Below are 21,127 nucleotides of genomic sequence, written 5' to 3'. Positions count from 1 at the left end.
GTTTTTTGAATAGAATGTTTATAAAAGAAGCATTTATTTGTAATGTAAATCTTTTGTAACATCATCCTTGCTACATAAAAGTTTTTTTTTTTTTAAATGTTACCGACCCTGCACTTTTGAACAGTAGTGTGGTCCTATTTAACAATATATTTGTATGATTCTAAAAGAATATGATTTGACCATAGGCTGTAAAGAAATTAAATAAATGTGATCTATAAATATGAATGACGAATGGATACGCAAAATGACGTCATAGCAGCAGTGTACACGCAGGCGCAAGTTTCCGGCATCGACGCGCATGCGCACTAACCGTCTTTACTACTGATCGTACTGAACTGTTGCTCGGTAACTACCGGGAATTAGGCTAGAGCCTTTTCTCGGCCGAATTTGAACTATCACCACTACCACAGGAATTAAACTGCCATATTAATGTGTTCACCGAGAGGATTTCAATTCTTGGACTCTTGAATTCGTAACGTAAATCTCAGAGGATGGCTGTATTATTGACGCATCCGTCCCAGATGTAGCCGAACGGTGAGAACATTTTCCTGCGTTCATACAGATATTTATCTAACTGTTAATCAGAGTATAAACACACCTGACAGCTTTAAATCACACCAGTCTGTCTCTTCACAACCTGACCTACTTTTAAGTATCAAATAAACATCCTTTATCATGAAACTGTTCTCGGCCTGGGAAACGCACAGCTCGTGATAAGACATTATCTGCGGTTGTGTTTCAAAATCGAGTGAGCTCCCTACCTAGACAGCATTAAGGTTGTGTTCGAACATGGGGTTCACAGGCGCCTTCTACTGAATGCTGTCTATGTAGGCAACTAACTGTTAGACATTAATTGTTATCTAGATCTCGAGCTAGACATCACAGCTGCACTTCTGTACTACAAGTGAACTAGTAAACGTTACACGCCACACTCCTGGCCGTGCTGATGCGGTTATTTAACTTCCTGATGTGTGTGTGTGTCTGTCAGGACATGCCACGTCTCCTCAGCACACCTGCACACGCGTGAAAGACCTTGATCATGACGATGATGACTTGAAATATGACGTCATGGAGGAATACACCTGTATAGAGAAGAGGTTGCCAGTAAAGGTTTGATTCGTCCACCTCACCTGTTCATCCACTCCAGCGATGGGAAGGCAAGTACAAAACTGAAGTCGTTTGAGGGAAGGGGTTTTCTCATATGGGAAAAGTTGATTTGTGAAATCTTATGTATGTAATGGCAAATAAATGACTACCTTATTGTTATCAATGAAGTTTCTTATGCTTGACAAACCCTTAAAGTCGAGATGATATAAGAATAGTTGCTTTTTACAAAGTAAATGCGCAATCCTTGTGTTATTGTGGATGATTAATCAGTGTCAAAATAAATTTTAATTTTTTTAACGTTTGTCACTGCACTGACACATTAAATAAAGCAAAAAAAGAAAAAATGTAGTCATTGTATAATATATGAGGGATGAATTAATTCGCTAAGCAGATTTCACAACAGGTTCAAGTTTCTCAATCGAATACACTGTTGACCATCAGAAACCATTGTCTATTGTCAATAGTGTAGCAATGCACGACGCTCAGCTCACAAAAGTTGCTTGGTTTGAAAGCAAGTTTTGTGTGAGCTGAGCTTCATGCATTGCTAACACAAATGACAATGGACGTTTTTTGCCTGTGATATTATGACCTTGCAACTTTGCACCTTAAAGTCGGCATGAAACAGAAGTTGCAATAGTCTTTTCTTCCCTATTGTGACGTATATCCGAGTGAAACGGCTTCTTGAACAAGAAAATTGTAGGGTGGGACTTGATTTTATCCATGGGGAATTGATTGGATGGTTGTGGTTTGCTATTGGTGGATCTCATGTGAGTGACAGGTTGCCCCGCCCTCACGCCAGTAAACACATCATCAGAGAAGAGAAGATATGTCTTAAAGGGTTATTTTGTTTAAAGATAATGAATAAAAAAAAAAAAGATGTGCACGGATAAAACATTTATAATAAATACTGCAATAGTCAATAAAAAACAAGAATTGTCCGTTTTGATTTCATGGTGACTTTAATACATCTTTGCTTTTAATCAAAATGCATAAAATAACACGTAATTAAAAAATGTACTCTACCAATTCAGTCCTATGCAAAGCATGCTGGGAGAATACACAGTTTTAGTTAATGCAACAAAACTGATTCATGTCATCCACGCACAAATGGATTAAGTCAACTTTAATTTGACATATTAAAGTGGACTGAACACATGAAATTAAGATGTAATAAAGTGTTCAGCAATTGTTTTAGCTCATTTCAATTAAAAGGTTAGTTAAAAAATCCTGTCATCATTTACTTTTATTCATCTTTATCTTTTGAACACAAATGAAAATATTTGTAATGAAATTTGAGATATTTCGGTCTTTCCTTTTCCATTCACCCAAAACTCTTGGCGGTTCATAAAAAAAAGGTCATAAAAGAAATGAGCGGTTTAACCCAAGTCTTCTAAATTAAATCTGTTCATCATATAAAGCGAAAGTGTCTTTACAGAAGACTTAACTACTTTGTTCAAATGGATTTCTTTTACGATCTCTTTATGAATGTTTTGAAGCGTTAGAGTTTTGCATTAATGGACATTTCATTAAAAATCTTCATTTGTGTTTTTCGAAGAGGAATGAGAGTCTTATGGGTTTGGAACGACATGAGAGTGAGTAATTGACGACAGGATTTTCATGTGTGTGTCAACTAACCCTTTAAGTGACTAGAACAAGCAACAAAAATCTTTCCCAATTTGAACCGAGCTAAAAGGATCCAGTATCCATAGTGATGCATTGCTCATCATTATTTTTACCCCCTGCAGGATTAGCATTTCCTGCCTGTTTCCAGCATCCTGGCACTTCAGCCTGTCTCCGGTGGTGCTGCCCCGGTTCCTGCTGCCGTCCTTCAGGCAGTTGCTGCTGCTGGGTCTGCTGGCCGGTGTGACGGGGGTGCTGTACCTGCTGCTGGTCACGGAGAAGGGCCAGTACAGCTGGTTAAGAGAGGACCGGCACCTCCACACGTAAAACACCCATCACTTCTGATCACTTCTCTTACTTCTGTAACGCATCTCAGCCAATCTAATCATCGTGATCAATGTGTCTCATCTAGACGTTTGGGTCGGGTGCCGGACATGGATGCCACGGACACCAATAACCCCAATCTGAACTACGGGCTGGTGGTGGACTGTGGAAGTAGTGGCTCCCGCGTGTTCGTATACACATGGCCCCGGCACAACGGCAACCTGCACGAACTCCTCGACATCAAGCAGATGCGAGACAAGCACAGGAAGCCTGTAGTGATGAAGATCAAGCCAGGTCAGTGTGGGAATGAATGAGCAGAATCATGGCCTGGAATGGTAAACTTAGTAGTCAACCGATATTGATTGATGGCCTGTGCTGATATCTTAGGCCGCATTTACATTACATGGTTCAAGTGACCCAATTCTGATTCTCCAATTCTCCCATGTGATGTGACACAGATCGGATATGACCCACGAACGTGTTAGCAGGAAAAAAAGCACGTGGATTCTGATATTCTCAGATCGGTTTTAGGCCTCATTCATATGCAGATATGAATCGGACACATGCATTTGAGTCCGCCATGTAAGCGGACAGATCAGATATTCCCGTCATTGCGAGTCATACATCATTGAACAAGCAACTCAGGTGGACAGCAACCATTGCGATTAAATGAGCCCCGCCTCCACTCACTCACTCAGCTCAGAGATCCACTGGTTGACGATCACACGTTGATCTGATTGGTTACGAGGTAGTGTGTGACGTCAGAAACACCAGCGATTTCAAACTGTGTTTTTGAGACTGTCTTTGGTTCACTGCAGTTTTAAGCAGAAAATACTCAGCAATGCTGTCGACTTATGAATTTACACATGGTTTGTCTTAAAGCATATTAAAAACACCATATAGACATATAAACAGCATTAAAAGCTTGATTTTCACCACAGGTGGACTTTAAGTTGTCTTTTTTAATGTATGTTTGGATTAATCCGTCATCAAAATAAAAGGTATTATTATAAAAACTGCCTTATGTGCAATTAAAAGTTTGTAAACCAATCAGTTTTATTTGAGCGTTAATTTTAACCTTTAATATTATAGTATTGGACCGACTGACATGGTTCCCTGTATGGTTTACAGCTTTATTTGAGGGAGGTTTTTGTTTTGTTTTTTGAGAAAAAAATGACATGTACTTTTCCTGATTTATAGCCAAATGAATCAGTGTTCGATCAAAGTTAATCATGAAGTTTTGTCTATACCCGCCCTTATAAATAATGTTATTACCGTTCTGTTCAGGTATCTCTGAGTATGCATCCACACCAGACAAGGCCAGCGACTACATCAGCCCTCTGTTGAGCTTTGCTGCTCAGCACATCCCTAAAAACAAGCACCAGGAAACGCCTCTCTACATCCTGTGCACTGCGGGGATGAGAGTCCTGCCTGAAAGGTGTCCAGTCACACACTTCCATTAGATGCATGCTATGGGAAAGCCGCCACATGTGCTAAGAGATTGTGTTTGTTTGCAGTCAACAGGAGGCCCTGCTCGAGGATTTGCGGACTGACATTCCTGTGAATTTCAACTTCTTGTTCTCCGACTCGCATGTGGAAGTTATCTCCGGCAAACAGGAAGGTAAGAACCACCTCTGAACCTTTCTAGAACATCTCTGGAGTCATCAGTTCGTAAATGAAAGGGTTAATTCAAACGTTGCACAAATCCACACTACTGTTTAACAGTTTGGAGTCCGGGCCGTTTTGAAAAAAAGTATCTTGTGCTCACTTAGGCTGCATTTACTTGATCAAAAATACTGTAAAAATAGTAATATTTTGAAATATTATTATTACAATGTAAAATAACTGCTTTATATTTTAATTCGTAATTTATTCCTGTGATCAAAGCTGAATTTTCAGCATCATTACTACAGTCTTCAGTATCCTTCAGAAATCATTCTAATATGATGATTTGATGCTCAAGGAACATTTCTGATTATTATCAGTGTTGAAACAGTTGTGCTGCTTCAGATTTTCATGGAATCTTTTATACTTTTTTCTGAATTCTTTAATTTAATTTAATGCTTTATTTGTATAGGGACAGATACATTAAACATCGATAAAACTGGGACAACAGTCATAGTGCTTGTAGCTAAAGCTAATTTGCAACACTTGTCCCCAGAAGGGCTTTTCTAAATACAATTATATTATAAATGTCTTTACTGTCACTGATCAATTTAATACATCCTTGCTGAATAAATGTATTTCTTTGGGGAAAAAATTCTTACTGACCGCATTTTTTGTGCTGAGTGAAAACCTGTATTTATTTATTTTCTATTTTTGCAGGAGTATATGCATGGATAGGTATCAACTTTGTTCTGGGACGATTCAATCATGTTGAGGATGGTAAGAGATTTTGTGCCATTTTCTTCTTTCACAACATTTTAAACGCCCTACCAAAGAAATTTGAGTTTCAGCTACACTTCTCTTTTTTCTATTTTCTTGACTTGTGTCTCAGAACATGAGGCAGTGGTGGAGGTGCAGGTTCCCGGCAGTGACCAGCAGGAGACGCTGGTGCGCAAGCGTACGGCTGGCGTATTGGACATGGGCGGCGTCTCCACTCAAATCGCATACGAAGTGCCCAAAACTGTAAGCTTTGCTTCTCCACAACAGGTTATTATACAATTTCCCGTATATTTGAAAGCTAAAAGTTTGGCTTTGTCATTCTCACTCTCTCATTCTTGTTCTCCTGGTACTCTGTGGTCCTTGGCCCAGTGCAGTACAAGGCCATGGTGAATTTGCTGAACTGATGCCTTGGACTGAGATAAGCCTGCAGCATGCAGTATAGCAGCATGGTGCTTACGCTCCGAGACCAATACTAACCGCTCCTCAGCCGGCATTCCTTAAAGAGACCATATTCATCACTTTTGTAATATATTAGATTTTTTCCCCCCCTCCTGAAGTCCACTTGTAATATTAGTCAAGGTTTCTCATGGCAAAAATTGTTTAATAATTAAAAAAAAAAAAATGTTTTTGTTCATAACCCTCTCATGGAAACCTGTAACGTGGTGGCTAATTCGTACAATCTCGTTCAGAGTAATTTGTAGGATCGCATTCGGAGTAATTAGTAGGATTGCGTTTGAATAATTAGTAGGATCGCGTTTGAGTCATTCGTAGGATCCCGTTCGGAGTCATTCGTAGGATCCCGTTCGGAGTAATTAGTAGGATCCCGTTCGGAGTCATTCATAGGATCCCGTTCGGAGTAATTAGTAGGATCCCGTTCGGAGTAGGATCCCGTTCGGAGTAAGATCCCGTTCGGAGTAATTAGTAGGATCCCATTCGGAGTCATTCATACGATCCCGTTCGGAGTAATTAGTAGGATCCCGTTCGGAGTCATTCGTAGGATCCCGTTCGGAGTCATTCGTAGGATCCCGTTCGGAGTAATTAGTAGGATCCCGTTCGGAGTCATTCGTAGGATCCCGTTCGGAGTCATTCGTAGGATCCCGTTCGGAGTCATTCGTAGGATCCCGTTCGGAGTCAATTCGTAGGATCCCGTTCGGAGTAATTAGTAGGATCCCGTTCGGAGTAATTAGTAGGATCCCGTTCGGAGTCATTCGTAGGATCCCGTTCGGAGTCATTCGTAGGATCGCGTTCGGAGTAATTCGTAGGATCCCGTTCGGAGTAATTCGTAGGATCCCGTTCGGAGTCATTCGTAGGATCCCGTTCGGAGTCATTCGTAGGATCCCGTTCGGAGTCATTCGTAGGATCCCGTTCGGAGTCAATTCGTAGGATCCCGTTCGGAGTCAATTCGTAGGATCCCGTTCGGAGTCAATTCGTAGGATCCCGTTCGGAGTCATTCGTAGGATCCCGTTTGGAGTCATTCGTAGGATCCCGTTCGGAGTCATTCGTAGGATCCCGTTCAGAGTCATTCGTAGGATCCCATTCGGAGTCATTCGTAGGATCCCGTTCGGAGTCAATTCGTAGGATCCCGTTCGGAGTCATTCGTAGGATCCCGTTCGGAGTCAATTCGTAGGATCCCGTTCGGAGTCAATTCGTAGGATCCCGTTCGGAGTCATTCGTAGGATCCCGTTCGGAGTCATTCGTAGGATCCCGTTCGGAGTCATTCGTAGGATCCCGTTCGGAGTCATTCGTAGGATCCCGTTCGGAGTCATTCGTAGGATCCCGTTCGGAGTCATTCGTAGGATCCCGTTCGGAGTCATTCGTAGGATCCCGTTCGGAGTCATTCGTAGGATCCCGTTCGGAGTCATTCGTAGGATCCCGTTCGGAGTCATTCGTAGGATCCCGTTCGGAGTCATTCGTAGGATCCCGTTCGGTGTATTTTGCACAATAGTATTTGGAGTTTGATCTGCTTACGTCATACTGAGGATTAGGTTACGGGATGGACCTTCATGCTTAGTTTTTTTTTTATTTAAAAAAAAAAAGGTGAATTGGTCTCTAATTCATATGAATTCGTAGGATCCCATTCGGACTAATTCGTGCGGTCCCATTCAGAGTAATTCGTACAATCTGCTGCTTGTGGCCCAATGAGGTTAGGTTTGTGCAAAACAAATCATATCATTTTTTTTTTAAATATTTACATTTTCTCTTCATCGGATTGTTTTATTTCAGATGGCCATTTCTTACCTCTCTCCGACTCTCATAATTAATCTGGGTGTTTTTCCTGCTGTACCTCTTTAGGCTTTTATATGTAAATTAGATAACCATGTTTTTACTTTTATTCATGATGTGACCCTTTTAAACAATATGGGATCATTTAATCGAATCCCAGTAATTAGGGGAGAGTTTGATAGTCTAATATTAGACTTCTATTGTGTGTGTGCGTGTGCCATTTGGGTGTTTTTGACCTATATTTGACCTATTCTCAGCACAAATCCCAATGGCATGTAATCGGATATAACAGGATGCCTGCTGCTGGAATCGGGATGAAGTGTTCAAATGTTTTCCTTGTGTTCTTCAGTATTTTTCTGCAGCTGAATTAGAGCTTATGAACTATTAAAGGAATGTTCTCAGATCAGCACTTTTGAAGCTGTGCTGTCGATTACCACTCAATATGATCATAATCTCTCATTTTGTACATACAACAACAAAAAATGTTTACAGTAATGCCCTTATAATGAAAGTATATGGGTCAAGACACTACTATTTAAAGTTTGCGGTCTGTAAGATTTTTTTTAAGAATGTCTTTGTATTGGATCCCCCAAAAAAATATTTAAATATGGTCTGCGGTCTGTATAAAAAGAATGTATATATGTGTGATACCTGTGTATACATGAAGTATGAAATTGACACTGCTAACTAACTAAATGTAGACATAGCAGACATGTAATAATTATTTATTTGTTATTGTTATTATTATTTTTTTATTTTTTTATTATTATTTATTTATCTTTTATTATTATTATTTATTTATCTTTTCTTTTTTTCAGTTTTTTTTTTGGTAAGAGGGAAAAAGATATGTGAAAATAAACAGTTTAATAAAAAAAAGAAATAAAAAAAAGAATGTTTTTGAAAGCAGTCTCTTCTGCTCACCAAGGCTACATTTGTTTGATCAAATATACAGTAAAAACCGTAATATTGTGAAATATTATTACTATATTATGAATATATTTAAAATATAATTTATTCCTGTGATCAAAGCTGAATTTCCAGCATCATTACTCCAGTCCTCAGCGTCACATGATCCTTCAGAAATCTAATATGATGAAGAAAAAAACATTTATGATTATTATCAATGTTGAAAACTGTTGTGATGCTTATTTTTTTGGAAATCGTAATACATTTTATTTTCAGGGTTCTTTTAATAAAGAGTAAAAATAAAATTAGAATTTGTTTGTAAGTCTATAAAAATGGTCACTTTTGATCGATTTAACATGCTGGGTAAGGACAAAGTATTGATTTCCTGCAAAGAACAAATTACTGACCCCAAACTTTTGAAGCGAAGACACAGGACTAAAACTGTGTTAACATGACACTAGTTTTATAAGATTATATAATAACTTGGTCTATGCAAAGCTATTGCCAGTCAGAAAATTCCCTCCACTGGAGGCCCATAGACTTCCATTGTAAGTGCATTCATGTAAATTTTCCGAATTACTGAAGGATGAGTTCATTATTTTCTGTGGTAATTCACATGCCACAGATGCTTTTGATCGAGCTCCACTTGTTCTGAACCCCGAACATTCTTTTAAATGTCATCATGCAAATATGATGCTGCTTCTCGCTTCACTTGCTTTGCTGCCTTTGTGTTTAAAGAAATGTGCAATTCAGCCTCTCGGATCTGTAGATCTGTATTTTTAGAAGACTGTGTTGCCCAGAAGGAACCTCTGTTAACATGTGTTTTCCACAGCTGTCTTATATTTCTCTCTGTGCTACCAGGAAGAGATAGCCAAGAATTTGCTGGCGGAGTTTAACCTGGGCTGCGACGCTCACAGAACCGAACACGTGTACCGTGTTTACGTCTCAACTTTTTTGGGTTTCGGAGGAAACGCGGCCCGCCAGAGATATGAGGAAAACCTCATCAGCAACACACAAATCCAAAACAAGTATGATCATTTTTTTTAATTATTATTATTCAAGCTAGATGATAACACTACTGTTCAAAAGTTTGGGGGTCAGTCATTTATTTATTTATTTATTTTTAAGAAATGAATACTTTTATTCAGCAATGATGCAAAAGTGTCATTAAAGACGTTTAGAAAGTTACAAAAGATTTCGATTTTAAATAAATGCTGTTCTTTTGAACTTTCTATTCATCAAAGAACCACATATTCCACAAAAGAAATTCAACATTGATAATAATCAGAAATGTTTATTGAGCATCAAATCATCATATTAGAGTGATTTCTGAAGGATCATGTGACACTGAAGAATGGAGTAATGATGCTGAAAATTCAGCTTTAATCACAGGAATAAATTAAATTTAACAATATATTCACATATAATTTTTTATTTTTTTATTATTGTAATACTATTTCACAATATTACTATTTTTGGATCAAATAAATCCATCCTTGGTGAGCAGAAAGAGACTTCTTTTAAAAACATTAAAAAAAATCTTACCAGCCCCAAACTTTTGAATGGTAGTGTAGTCAAAATTATAACTTAAAATTAATACACGTTAATTTTCACACTCTTCCACCAAATGATCACAAGGAACAGCATTTCATAGTTTTAAATGTACTAAATGACATACATCAATAAACTGAAATATTATCTACTTGTTTTTTTGTTTTTTTTCTTAAAATTTTTAATTTATTAAAAATAAACTCTGCCAGTATCTGTAAATATTAAGAATCAATTCATTGAAACTAACTGAACTTGAACTGATTCACAGTAATGCATCAAACTTACAATCTTGAAGTTTAAATAACCATTTACATAACAGGTTAAAACATCTTCCATTACAGTAAGTCTAACTAGTCATAGGAATCTTAACAGTATTCATGATGATGGGTAATTTTGCGCATATATATTGTGAACATTTGATCGGTCAGCCAACGTTTCTTAGAATTGTTCCATTGCTCTCCACGGTCTCCAGGCTCCTGGGTCAGCATCAGGGAGAGGGTTCAGACTCGCCCATCCTCGACCCCTGCCTGCCAGCTGACCTGCAGGATGAGCTGGGTCCCCAGGACCAGAGGGTGCACCTGCGTGGCACAGGAGACTTCGAGCGCTGCCGTCTGCTGCTCCAGCCCTTCCTCAACCGCACCAATGACACCAACACATCGCTTAACGGAGTCTACCAGCCGCCCATCGACTTCCCCAACAGCCAGTTCTACGGCTTCTCTGAGTTTTACTACTGTACTGAAGATGTGCTGCGCATGGGAGGAGACTACAACTCCACCAAATATTCCAATGCTGCTAAGGTACACTGACGCCCTGATGTTCACCATGTTCTTTTTCCATAGAATTAAAGGGATAGTTTTTTAATTACAGGTTTAGAACAACATGAGTGTATGAGTTTCTTTGTTCTGATAAACACAAGAGGAGTTTCAGTTTCTGGTCCCCATTGACTTCCATAGTATTTTTTATTTTTTTTCATACTATGGAAGTCATCAAATGTTTAGTTACCCACATTCTTCAAAATATCTTCTTTTCTGTTCAACATCCCTGTACTATAAACTAAACCTTTTAAGCAAAATGTGTCTGTCAAGCTCCAAAAAGGGCAGTCTGCTTCTGTTGAATGAAAGTGTGAACATGCTTTAAAATTTCTCTTTTTGTGTTGCATGACAGAAATTTAGAAGAAAGTAGAGGTGTGCGAGATTGACAAAAAAAATAATATCTCAATATTTTCTGGGATTTTGTCGATAACGATGATTAGACTATATTTTGCCGTGTGTGTTATTTTGACGGTACCTTGGCAGGTTTAGGAAAACCGTGACTTTTACCTTTTATCTGCATTTTTACCTTTATAAAGGCAATCGGTTTCTTAATAAATGATACATAGGTAACATTTAATTGTCAAATTACATTTAATCAATTTCAGTTTGAATAATAAGACACTATAGGGCTGTTACCAATCAAATGAAATCAGTATCAACTAAATCCGTCTTTGCAATACAGAGGAAACAGAAGCTGCATCTGAACTGGCATTTAGATCCATTTACAGACTCCGACATGAATGCATTTAACCTGCCGTTACAAATGCAGAAGTAATTTTTTTGATGTTTTAAAAATAAAGCTTTGATATATAAAATGATTTTGGACAGAACAGGAAAGCGTAGCGCCATACACTAGTCCAAAAACAGATGAATGAATAGAATTCCTTGCGGTGTGTAGATCCAAAAATAGCTCAAAAATTAAAAAAAAATTACAAAAGGAGATCCGCACATGAGAAATAGGCCAAAAAGCTCACATAAAATGTATTGTCCAGAGGCCACAAATAAAGTGCAGGGTGCGCAAAACGTTTTCGGGTTGAACCCTTCATCAGTGTCATGTGTTTCCAAGCATACACCTGTGCTCATTTACAAGCTAATTACTGTAATCATTATAGTACATATATATACGAAAACTGTTTGTTTTTAAAGTTATTGACCTGATCCATTTCATTTCAGAGTTACTGTGCCACCCAGTGGAAAACTTTGAAAGAGCGGTTTGATCGAGGTCTTTACGCCTCGCATGCTGACCAGCATAGATTGAAGTAAGTTTCAAATACTAAACCTTTATCCAGTATTTACTCATTCACCTTTAAACTGCTGAGAAAACATCTGCACATAATTTCCGTGATCAGTTTGGCCGCTCCTGTGTTCCTGCAGGTACCAGTGCTTCAAGTCTGCGTGGATGTACGAGGTGCTCCACTCAGGTTTCGCGTTTCCAGCGGCGTACGAGAACCTCAGGACGGCTCTGCTGGTGTATGACAAAGAAGTGCAGTGGACACTAGGAGCCATTTTGTACCGCACACGCTTTCTACCTCTAAGGTACAATATTTGTCCCTAGATGACTTTAGATGCACCTTTTATATATACACTCACCTAAAGGATTATTAGGAACACCTGTTCAATTTCTCATTAATGCAATTATCTAATCAACCAATCACATGGCAGTTGCTTCAATGCATTTAGGGGTGTGGTCCTGGTCAAGACAATCTCCTGAACTCCAAACTGAATGTCAGAATGGGAAAGAAAGGTGATTTAAGCAATTTTGAGCGTGGCATGGTTGTTGGTGCCAGACGGGCCGGTCTGAGTATTTCACAATCTGCTCAGTTACTGGGATTTTCACACACAACCATTTCTAGGGTTTACAAAGAATGGTGTGAAAAGGGAAAAACATCCAGTATGCGGCAGTCCTGTGGGCGAAAATGCCTTGTTGATGCTAGAGGTCAGAGGAGAATGGGCCGACTGATTCAAGCTGATAGAAGAGCAACTTTGACTGAAATAACCACTCGTTACAACCGAGGTATGCAGCAAAGCATTTGTGAAGCCACAACACGCACAACCTTGAGGCGGATGGGCTACAACAGCAGAAGACCCCACCGGGTACCACTCATCTCCACTACAAATAGGAAAAAGAGGCTACAATTTGTAAGAGCTCACCAAAATTGGACAGTTGAAGACTGGAAAAATGTTGCCTGGTCTGATGAGTCTCGATTTCTGTTGAGACATTCAGATGGTAGAGTCAGAATTTGGTGTAAACAGAATGAGAACATGGATCCGTCACGCCTTGTTACCACTGTGCAGGCTGGTGGTGGTGGTGTAATGGTGTGGGGGATGTTTTCTTAGCACACTTTAGGCCCCTTAGTGCCAATTGGGCATCGTTTAAATGCCACGGCCTACCTGAGCATTGTTTCTGACCATGTCCATCCCTTTATGGCCACCATGTACCCATCCTCTGATGGCTACTTCCAGCAGGATAATGCACCATGTCACAAAGCTCGAATCATTTCAAATTGGTTTCTTGAACATGACAATGAGTTCACTGTACTAAAATGGCCCCCACAGTCACCAGATCTCAACCCAATAGAGCATCTTTGGGATGTGGTGGAATGGGAGCTTCGTGCCCTGGATGTGCATCCCACAAATCTCCATCAACTGCAAGATGCTATCCTATCAATATGGGCCAACATTTCTAAAGAATGCTTTCAGCACCTTGTTGAATCAATGCCACGTAGAATTAAGACAGTTCTGAAGGCGAAAGGGGGTCAAACATGGTATTAGTATGGTGTTCCTAATAATCCTTTAGGTGAGTGTATATTAGTGCTGTCAAACGATTAAAATATTTAATCGCGATTAATCGCATTGGTGTCATAGTTAAGTAGCGATTAATCACAATTAATCGCACATTTTTATCTATTCTAAATGTCTCTTGATTTCTTTTTGTCCCATTATTTTTTTTCTCATTTTATTGCTCTTATCAACATGGAAAAGTGGATCGGCTTGCTTTGTGCAAATGTTTTTTATTGAAAACAACATTGGCATATACTGTGTTCAATTTCACACTAACATTCTCACTTGGAGCAAATAATCTCTCACACAATGTAACACTGTCCATCAATAAAAGGGTGAAAGAAATACTGACGAGGTCCTGATATTGACGAGGGAGCGGAGAATTCGCATCAGCTGTGTGTGTGTGTGTGTGTGTGCTTGGCCATCATCAAGTGGTGTTTCAGACTGGACGTGCTGCGATGACGATAGCTCAGTTCACAACGACAAAACACACAGATCACTTTGGTCTCGTCAATGGAACCATTTGGCAACTTTTTAAAAGTAAACTTTCCATTCAGAATCTTATTGGCATCCATTTCGGCGTCTCGCGCTCGTCATCCACTCAAAACGGCTCGCAAGCCCAAACAAGTGTGTGCGGCGTGTCTGTTGTTTTGTTTCCGGTCTAGCTAGATCCGCTTTCGCTTTGGTCGACGAAGCAACAAAACGTCCTCGCGCGGCGCAAGCCATTGACATGAATGGGTTTCACCGCACATGCCGCGTCCTGTTGCAAAAGCCTGTGAAAAAAACTACAAAGTTTGCTAGGCCAAAAAGACCGTTAATCGCACGATAAAAAAAATAACGCCGTTAAAATGGGTTTGCGTTAACGCCGTTAATAACGCGTTTAACTGACAGCCCTAATATATATATATATATATCCATGGAAAAGCCGATCCACTTTTCCATGTTGATACGAGCATTAAAATGAGAAAAAATAATGGGCTAAAAAGAAATCAAGAGACATTTAGAATAGATAAAAATGTGCGATTAATTGCGATTAAATATTTTAATCGTTTGACAGCTCTAGTAAAAACGCAAACTACAGCTACATGTTTTTCTAGGCACTTCACATCACTTTTGGCCGCGACTTGTTTTGAGTCGTCTTTTCTTTTGAAACCAATTTTTTTTTTTTTTTTTTTTTGTGTACAGAATAACTGTTCAAAACTGCCATATTTGTTTTCTTTTATTCAGCAAGGATGCATTAATAGTAACAGTAAAGAATATTTATATCATATTTCAACTAAATGTTGTTGCGTTTTGGACTTTCTGAATCCAAAAAATGTTTTTATCACAGTTTCCACAAAAATATTAAGCAGCACAACTGTTTTCAACATTGATAATAATCATAAATGTGTCTTGAGCAGCAAATCAGCATATTAGAATGATTTCTGAAGGATCATGTGACAAGAAAATTCAGCCTTTGTCAACACCGGAATAAATGACATTTTAAAATTCACATAGAAAAAGTTATTTTAAATTGTATCCAAATTCCCAATTTTTATTTTTTTTTGCTTTACAGTATTTTCTGCAACATCAGCTAGTAAAATGATAGCATATATATTAAAATAATAGCTAACAGAATTCGTAAACATAACATTTGTATGGGTTTATAACCCCTTTGCCCTGTAATTAGCATCTTCCAACTGTCTTTTTTTCCTGAAGCGGCGTTTTGCTAATACGAGCGTCTCGGAGACAGACATGTAATGTTAGGTTTTTGCCACTCAATAATATTGCATGCAGTTGTTTTAAAATCGTTTGTCCTTGTGATTTTATTGCCCATTTTATAGAGCCATAAAGAGTATTTGAAGTTAACCTTTTGTATTACTACTAACCATATTTACACATGTTGTGTAGATCTGATTAAATAATGCATAGATGTAGTTTTGATAATGCTGTGACACGTTTTCTTGTGTATGGTTTGTTCAGGGACATCCAGCAGGAGAGTCTGAAGGGCTCTCACTCTCGCTGGCATCACAGCTTCTCCTTCATGAACAACCACTATCTGTTCCTGGCCTGTTTCCTGGTGGTGGTTTTGTCCATCCTCCTTTACCTGCTCCGTCTGAGACGCATACACAGCCGCTCCGCACTCCACGTCCAGTGGCTGGAAGAGGGCCTGGGGTCACCTGACCTCCCTGTGCCCCTATAGGGCCTGGAGCCTGTCCGTCAAACCACTGGCCAATCACTGTAGGAGGAGGAGGAGACACACCTCTCCCTCTCCTACAATCATCATGTTGCCCTCCCATTGGCCAGTGTTGCATTTTCCCAAAATGATTCGCAAGGGATTCTGCATGACACTTTCAGCCAAGACCAGTGAAGGTTTACTGTAATGTGAAGACTGCAGCTCCAGGACCGTATCTGGTCGGCAGTGATGTTTAGATGTTTATTTATTGTGTGAGGAACGCTGATGCTGCCTTTTTGGATTTTCAATGTCACACTATCAATGTGAAAGAGGTCAGGGGCGTCGAGTATGTGGTTTATATACTGAACGTGTCCCCAGTTTGGATTTATACACATCACAGTTTAGACAAGGCTCTGCCGGCTGCCGCCTCAACTCAAGACTGTGCGCATAATTGAACATGATTTGGTTGTGCCAAAGAGAAACGGATCGAGGTTCATTTTAAAGGACGCATTTTAGACACTGAAGTTGGACCGCTTTCATATCATGATAGAAAGCGAAATCGTCTTGAAATCCCTTTAGAATGTAAAAAACAAACAGGCACATTTAGAAAGCACTAAGTTTCGGTCACCTTTTTTTCTACCTAAACACTTTTCCATGAAATGTAAAGAGCAACATTAAACATCCAGCTGTGCTATTTTAAAAAGCACGCCGTGTACATCCTGAAGGATTGTTGAGGTAGACGGAGAAAATGTTTTTCATTTTTGTTAAAGGTTCAGTGGTAAATATTACAGTGTTACAGTGTCAGAATTACTGCTTATCTGTGAGTGTATATGATTGTGAGCATGTGTGTGTATGCGCACCTTGATATTTTTTTCTTTTTAAAGCCATCACACTTCACACGGAGGGGAAGCTGTACATGTTATTTAAACACTCTATGATGAGAATCGGTGCAATAATTTCATGTTTTCTTGTCTTACGGTTCAGATCATATCTTTCAGCTTATAATTACACTTAAAAAAAAAACAGAAATTCTGTCGTTTACTCATTCTCATCTTCCTCCAAAACCATGTGACCACCTTCTGGTGGCAAGAAACATCACTTCTGAGAAACGTATCGATCACACTTTTGCATGCAATGATAATGAATTGGCTTTAAGAATTAAAAGGGAGCACATCGTAGCACAGTTGACCATTGGGTTATATTCAAAGTATGAAGTGTCCCTTAAGTCAAATAATAGTTTTGTGTGAAGTCGTTTCGGGCTGTTTATCACACAAGCTATCATATGACTTCAGAATATACTAGTGCATGAGCCACTTTAAAGACACTAATGCAAATAGCGACTTGTTCTTTCAAAATTCACCCTTTGTGTTCCATAGAAAGACGGTCCGACAGGTTTGGAGCGACATGAGGACTATTTTCATTCATGAGGGAACTTTCTTTTTTAAAACAGAATGAATTTTTCAAGGTACCACACTCTTAACTCTTTAAGTGCTGGGTTGGGTCAAATATGGACAAAACCCAAACGTTGGTTTGAATTTTTAAACCCAATGATTGGGTTCGTCCATTTTTGACCCAACCATGGGTTAAAACAACCCATCATTTTTTTTAGTGCATTAGTTAGGATGAATTATGACAGGATTCCGATGACGAAACCTCCATCTTAAAGCCATGTGGGAATGTTTGAACGGTAGTCAGTGCCCTGAATGAGTGTGTTGGTCCGTGCATTTCAGTGCAAATTCTCCATTTTTCTGCAAGAAATCCTCTGACGTGGACGATGCCTCTCTTTGTACGGTCAGTCACTGCTGTATATTGTTGGTATCTGTGAAAACACAAGTACCATATTCACACAAGCTGTTAAAGAAACATCAATTTCTTTAATATCGCTGTTGTCGAAGATAAAGAGATTAATAATTAAAAAGGTGTTTTGTGTTTTTTCCTCTTAATGGTGCTTGCTAAAGTGAAAACCCCAGAGTCTTGTACTGAAAGACCCTCGACCCAGGAGACTTTATTTATGATGTCCTCCTCTGGACGGGGAGGTTGACCCCTTCTCGTGTTCACTTCTCTCAGAGCTGTAGGGTTACTGACCCCTGTTTTCTCATTCTTATGTTACAAAACAAACCTGAGCACATGTTAAATGAGCAAACATGTGGTCTTCATCTGTCCGAAGCGACCCCACTTATGAAAGCATTAGCTTTGTTAGTCCCTGCTGATAAAAACAAGACCGTCTCATAACTATATGTGTGAGTGCCCCTCTCTATCTCTATCTTTATCTCTATCTCTCTCTCTCTCTCTCTCTCTCTCTCTCTAAGATTCAAGATTCAAATAGCTTTAATAACTCTTATTACAAATAGCATTCAAAACTCTATACAAAAAAAAAACATTTTACATGAAAATAAACATTAAAAATGTTGAATCTTCTAACATTTATAGGCGTATAGTTGGTAGCTCTCTCTCTCTCTCTCTCTCTCTCTCTCTCTCTCTCTCTCTCTCTCTCTCTCTCTCTCTCTCCTCTCTCTCTCTCTCTCTCTCTCTCTCTCTCTCCTCTCTCTCTCTCTCTCTCTCTCTCTCTCCTGTAACAGTAGCACCATCTACAGTTTAAGAACGCACGTGAGATGAGATTGACAAGTTTAGTTGAAGTGTGCAGCGACATTGTTGAAGGAATGGATAATATGCTTTGGGGCTTTATACTTTGGTTATTATTTTAAATACAGCAATTATTTTAATGAATCATTTGATCGCATGTATGACTCACTTTGCATGCTCACACAGAAACCCTTAATTTACTTAGTGTAGTGTATTTACTTAATTTAATTAAATGTGCACTTGTAGTGTAGGCTTCAAATGCATATTTAAAAAAAACTATAGATAATATAATATTAATGAAATAAAAGGCTATTTATGTGTATCTGAAGAGAGTTCACTTTCATGTTTCTAAACACACTTTAAAAAGTTAACTATAATTGTCAAATTAAAATGTTTACTTCATTTTAAATCATGTTTGAACAATCCCTTCGTCGTTCTTAAAAGAAATGTTGACTAACATACTAACGCACACGTACTTGATTGTAATTTTAATTTAAATACATGACACAAGATTGAGTAGAAATAACATTAAAGTATATTTTAATTTACCATAAACTGTCAGTACATTTCAAAACCATATTGCAAAGACAATAGGTGTAATTATGAAATTATTAAAAATTTAATTAATTGTAATTAAGATGTAATTTACGGAAGCGTATTGCATTCACTTGAGGAAAAAAATCTACTCTGTTTTTCTTAATTAACGAGTTAATTATCTCAGAATTACGAGATCATTTTTCATGGAAAAAAGTTTTTGCTCTGCTTTTCTGAATTAATGACTTATCTCAAAATGATAAGTAACTCATTCATAAAAACAGAGTGAAAAAAATGTTTTTCAAGAAAAATGTATCTCAAAATTCTGAGATAACTAACTCGTTAATTCAGAAAAACAGAGCAAAAACTTTTTTTCCATGAAAAATGATCTCGTAATTCTAAGATAATTAACTCGTCAATTCAGAAAAACAGAGTGGATTTTTTTTCTTCAAGTGAATGCAATACGCTTCAGTAGTAATTACTATAGTTAAGTGTCAAAAATCACTCTAAACTTCAGCTAATTACATTTAATTTAAATTTTAACTAAAATATATTTTCATTAGGCCAATTAACATGCAGTTAATTGTCTGAAACCATTACATGCAGTTCACACTTAAGTATATTCTTTATTTCCGTGATAATTACTCTTGTTAAGTATGTGTACTTCTTTTTCACAAGGGAAGACAATTCGAACACATGCGCTATAATGTGTTTCAATTCTGTAAATGTAAGAGTTGTGAAATTAACCCTTCTTTAAAACTCAATTATCCCTATAGTTCTCTATTATCAAGTCATTTTTTTTAAATAACATTTTAATAATTTTCCCCCAGCTTAAAAAGTTTAACCAACTGAACTTTGCACTCCCTTAATGTTAAGCGTTTTCAATGGATGACTCTTCAAAAGTAATTGTGAACAAAGAGAGTGTGTCTGAAACGAACGTTATTATAATCATATGAAAGCACATCTCAGACGCAGGCGTTTCTCGGCCCGCCCTCATTCCTCCTCAGAGATCTTCTGATCTACAGGCATGAGCTTGGCAAACACATGCTGAACCCTAAACATCTCCAAGTCAAACTCAAACTTCTTAGATACAACATGCCTCATGATAAACTATTCAACGGATCTATATTAAAAAACAGAAATGTTGGACTGCACACAAGCCTGAGACACTGACGTATAGTTTGTTCAGTTGGAGGAGTGTGTGTGTGTGTGTGTGTGTCTGTGAAACTGCTTGGATACACATGTACCGGCGTTTGAATGCTCTGCTTGTTTGCTTCATGTTTTCTGGATCATATGATCTGCTCACATGGGCTGCGAGAGGAACTGATGAGGAGCATTGCTACGGTAGAAGTAATGTGACTTCTTCAAAGCCAACAATCCTACTTTACTAATATTGTAAAGTTGGTGATAATTTGACAGTGAAGCATTAGGCCCTTATATTCTGTGTACCCTCGAGAAAAAGAAGTGCGCTTAATAGTATGTGCACTTCAAAACTTAAAAGTCATTTTATAAAAAAAAAAAAAAAAAAAAACTATTGCAATTAAATAAAAGGTCCAAATTAAAAGTTTGACTTTAAAGTATATTTTAAATCATGTTTTAATAATCTCTTGTGCTTTAAAAGTATCACTTATTCTGCGTTTACTGACACATGTAAAGTACTGATTATGATTTTAACTAGTGAGTTACTTGATATTACAATTAAAGTATTTTAAATGTGCTAAATTACAAATATATTTCAATACATGACATACAAGTTTCAATAGAAATGACATTAAAGTATATTTTAGTTTGCCATGAATGTTTGTCAGTACATTCGGCGGTACACTTCAGCCATATTTCAGAGACAATAGAATAAGCAATTATAGGTATTATTAGCGTGCATATCACTATAGGATATTGCCTGTTTATTAGCACTTATAAAGCACATATTAATGCTTTATTCTGCATGATCATATTCTACATCCCTTAATCCTACACAATACCTATGTACTAACGTTTAATAAACAGCAATTAGGAGTTTATGGAGGCAAAAGTCGTAGTTAATAGTGAGATTTTGTAATATGAAATTACATATAAATATGTATGTGTAAATCTGAAGTGGGTCAAAAAACACTCTTGGTTCAACAAATTGATTTTAATATATTTA

General features: G+C 38.0%; 1 protein-coding gene across 2 annotated transcripts; it reads left to right on the top strand.

Annotated features, from left to right (window-relative positions):
• The first annotated feature begins 296 nt into the window (after window positions 1-296).
• On the top strand, window positions 297-16,585 carry entpd4 (ectonucleoside triphosphate diphosphohydrolase 4). 2 transcript variants are annotated; one of them, XM_056246886.1, is made up of 13 exons: window positions 297-534; window positions 989-1,157; window positions 2,853-3,050; window positions 3,140-3,345; window positions 4,339-4,489; window positions 4,569-4,672; window positions 5,377-5,436; window positions 5,549-5,703; window positions 9,427-9,593; window positions 10,589-10,913; window positions 12,102-12,187; window positions 12,303-12,464; window positions 15,672-16,585. In XM_056246886.1, exons 2-13 carry the CDS (start codon window positions 1,150-1,152, stop codon window positions 15,889-15,891), a joined length of 1,842 nt encoding a protein of 613 aa, XP_056102861.1. In that variant the 5' UTR covers window positions 297-534; window positions 989-1,149; the 3' UTR covers window positions 15,892-16,585. The 2 variants fall into 2 exon arrangements, with proteins under 2 accessions (XP_056102861.1, XP_056102862.1); XM_056246887.1 differs by having other exon boundaries at window positions 5,549-5,679; window positions 15,672-16,584.
• The last annotated feature ends 4,542 nt before the right edge of the window (window positions 16,586-21,127 follow it).

This window comes from Rhinichthys klamathensis, unplaced genomic scaffold (genome assembly GCF_029890125.1).
Source record: "Rhinichthys klamathensis goyatoka isolate OS25496 unplaced genomic scaffold, OSU_Roscu_1.1 h1tg000040l_1, whole genome shotgun sequence".
Lineage (NCBI taxonomy): Eukaryota > Metazoa > Chordata > Actinopteri > Cypriniformes > Leuciscidae > Rhinichthys > Rhinichthys klamathensis.
The sequence above is the reverse complement of the archived record's forward strand: the minus strand, read 5'-3'. Positions and strand labels throughout refer to the sequence as shown.

Bases quoted from the DNA above. Each gene is read 5' to 3' on its own strand.
- entpd4 (XM_056246886.1), top strand. The intron at 4,673-5,376 runs GTAAGAACCACC...CTATTTTTGCAG, and splicing joins TATCTCCGGCAAACAGGAAG to GAGTATATGCATGGATAGGT. The intron at 10,914-12,101 runs GTACACTGACGC...ATTTCATTTCAG, and splicing joins AATATTCCAATGCTGCTAAG to AGTTACTGTGCCACCCAGTG.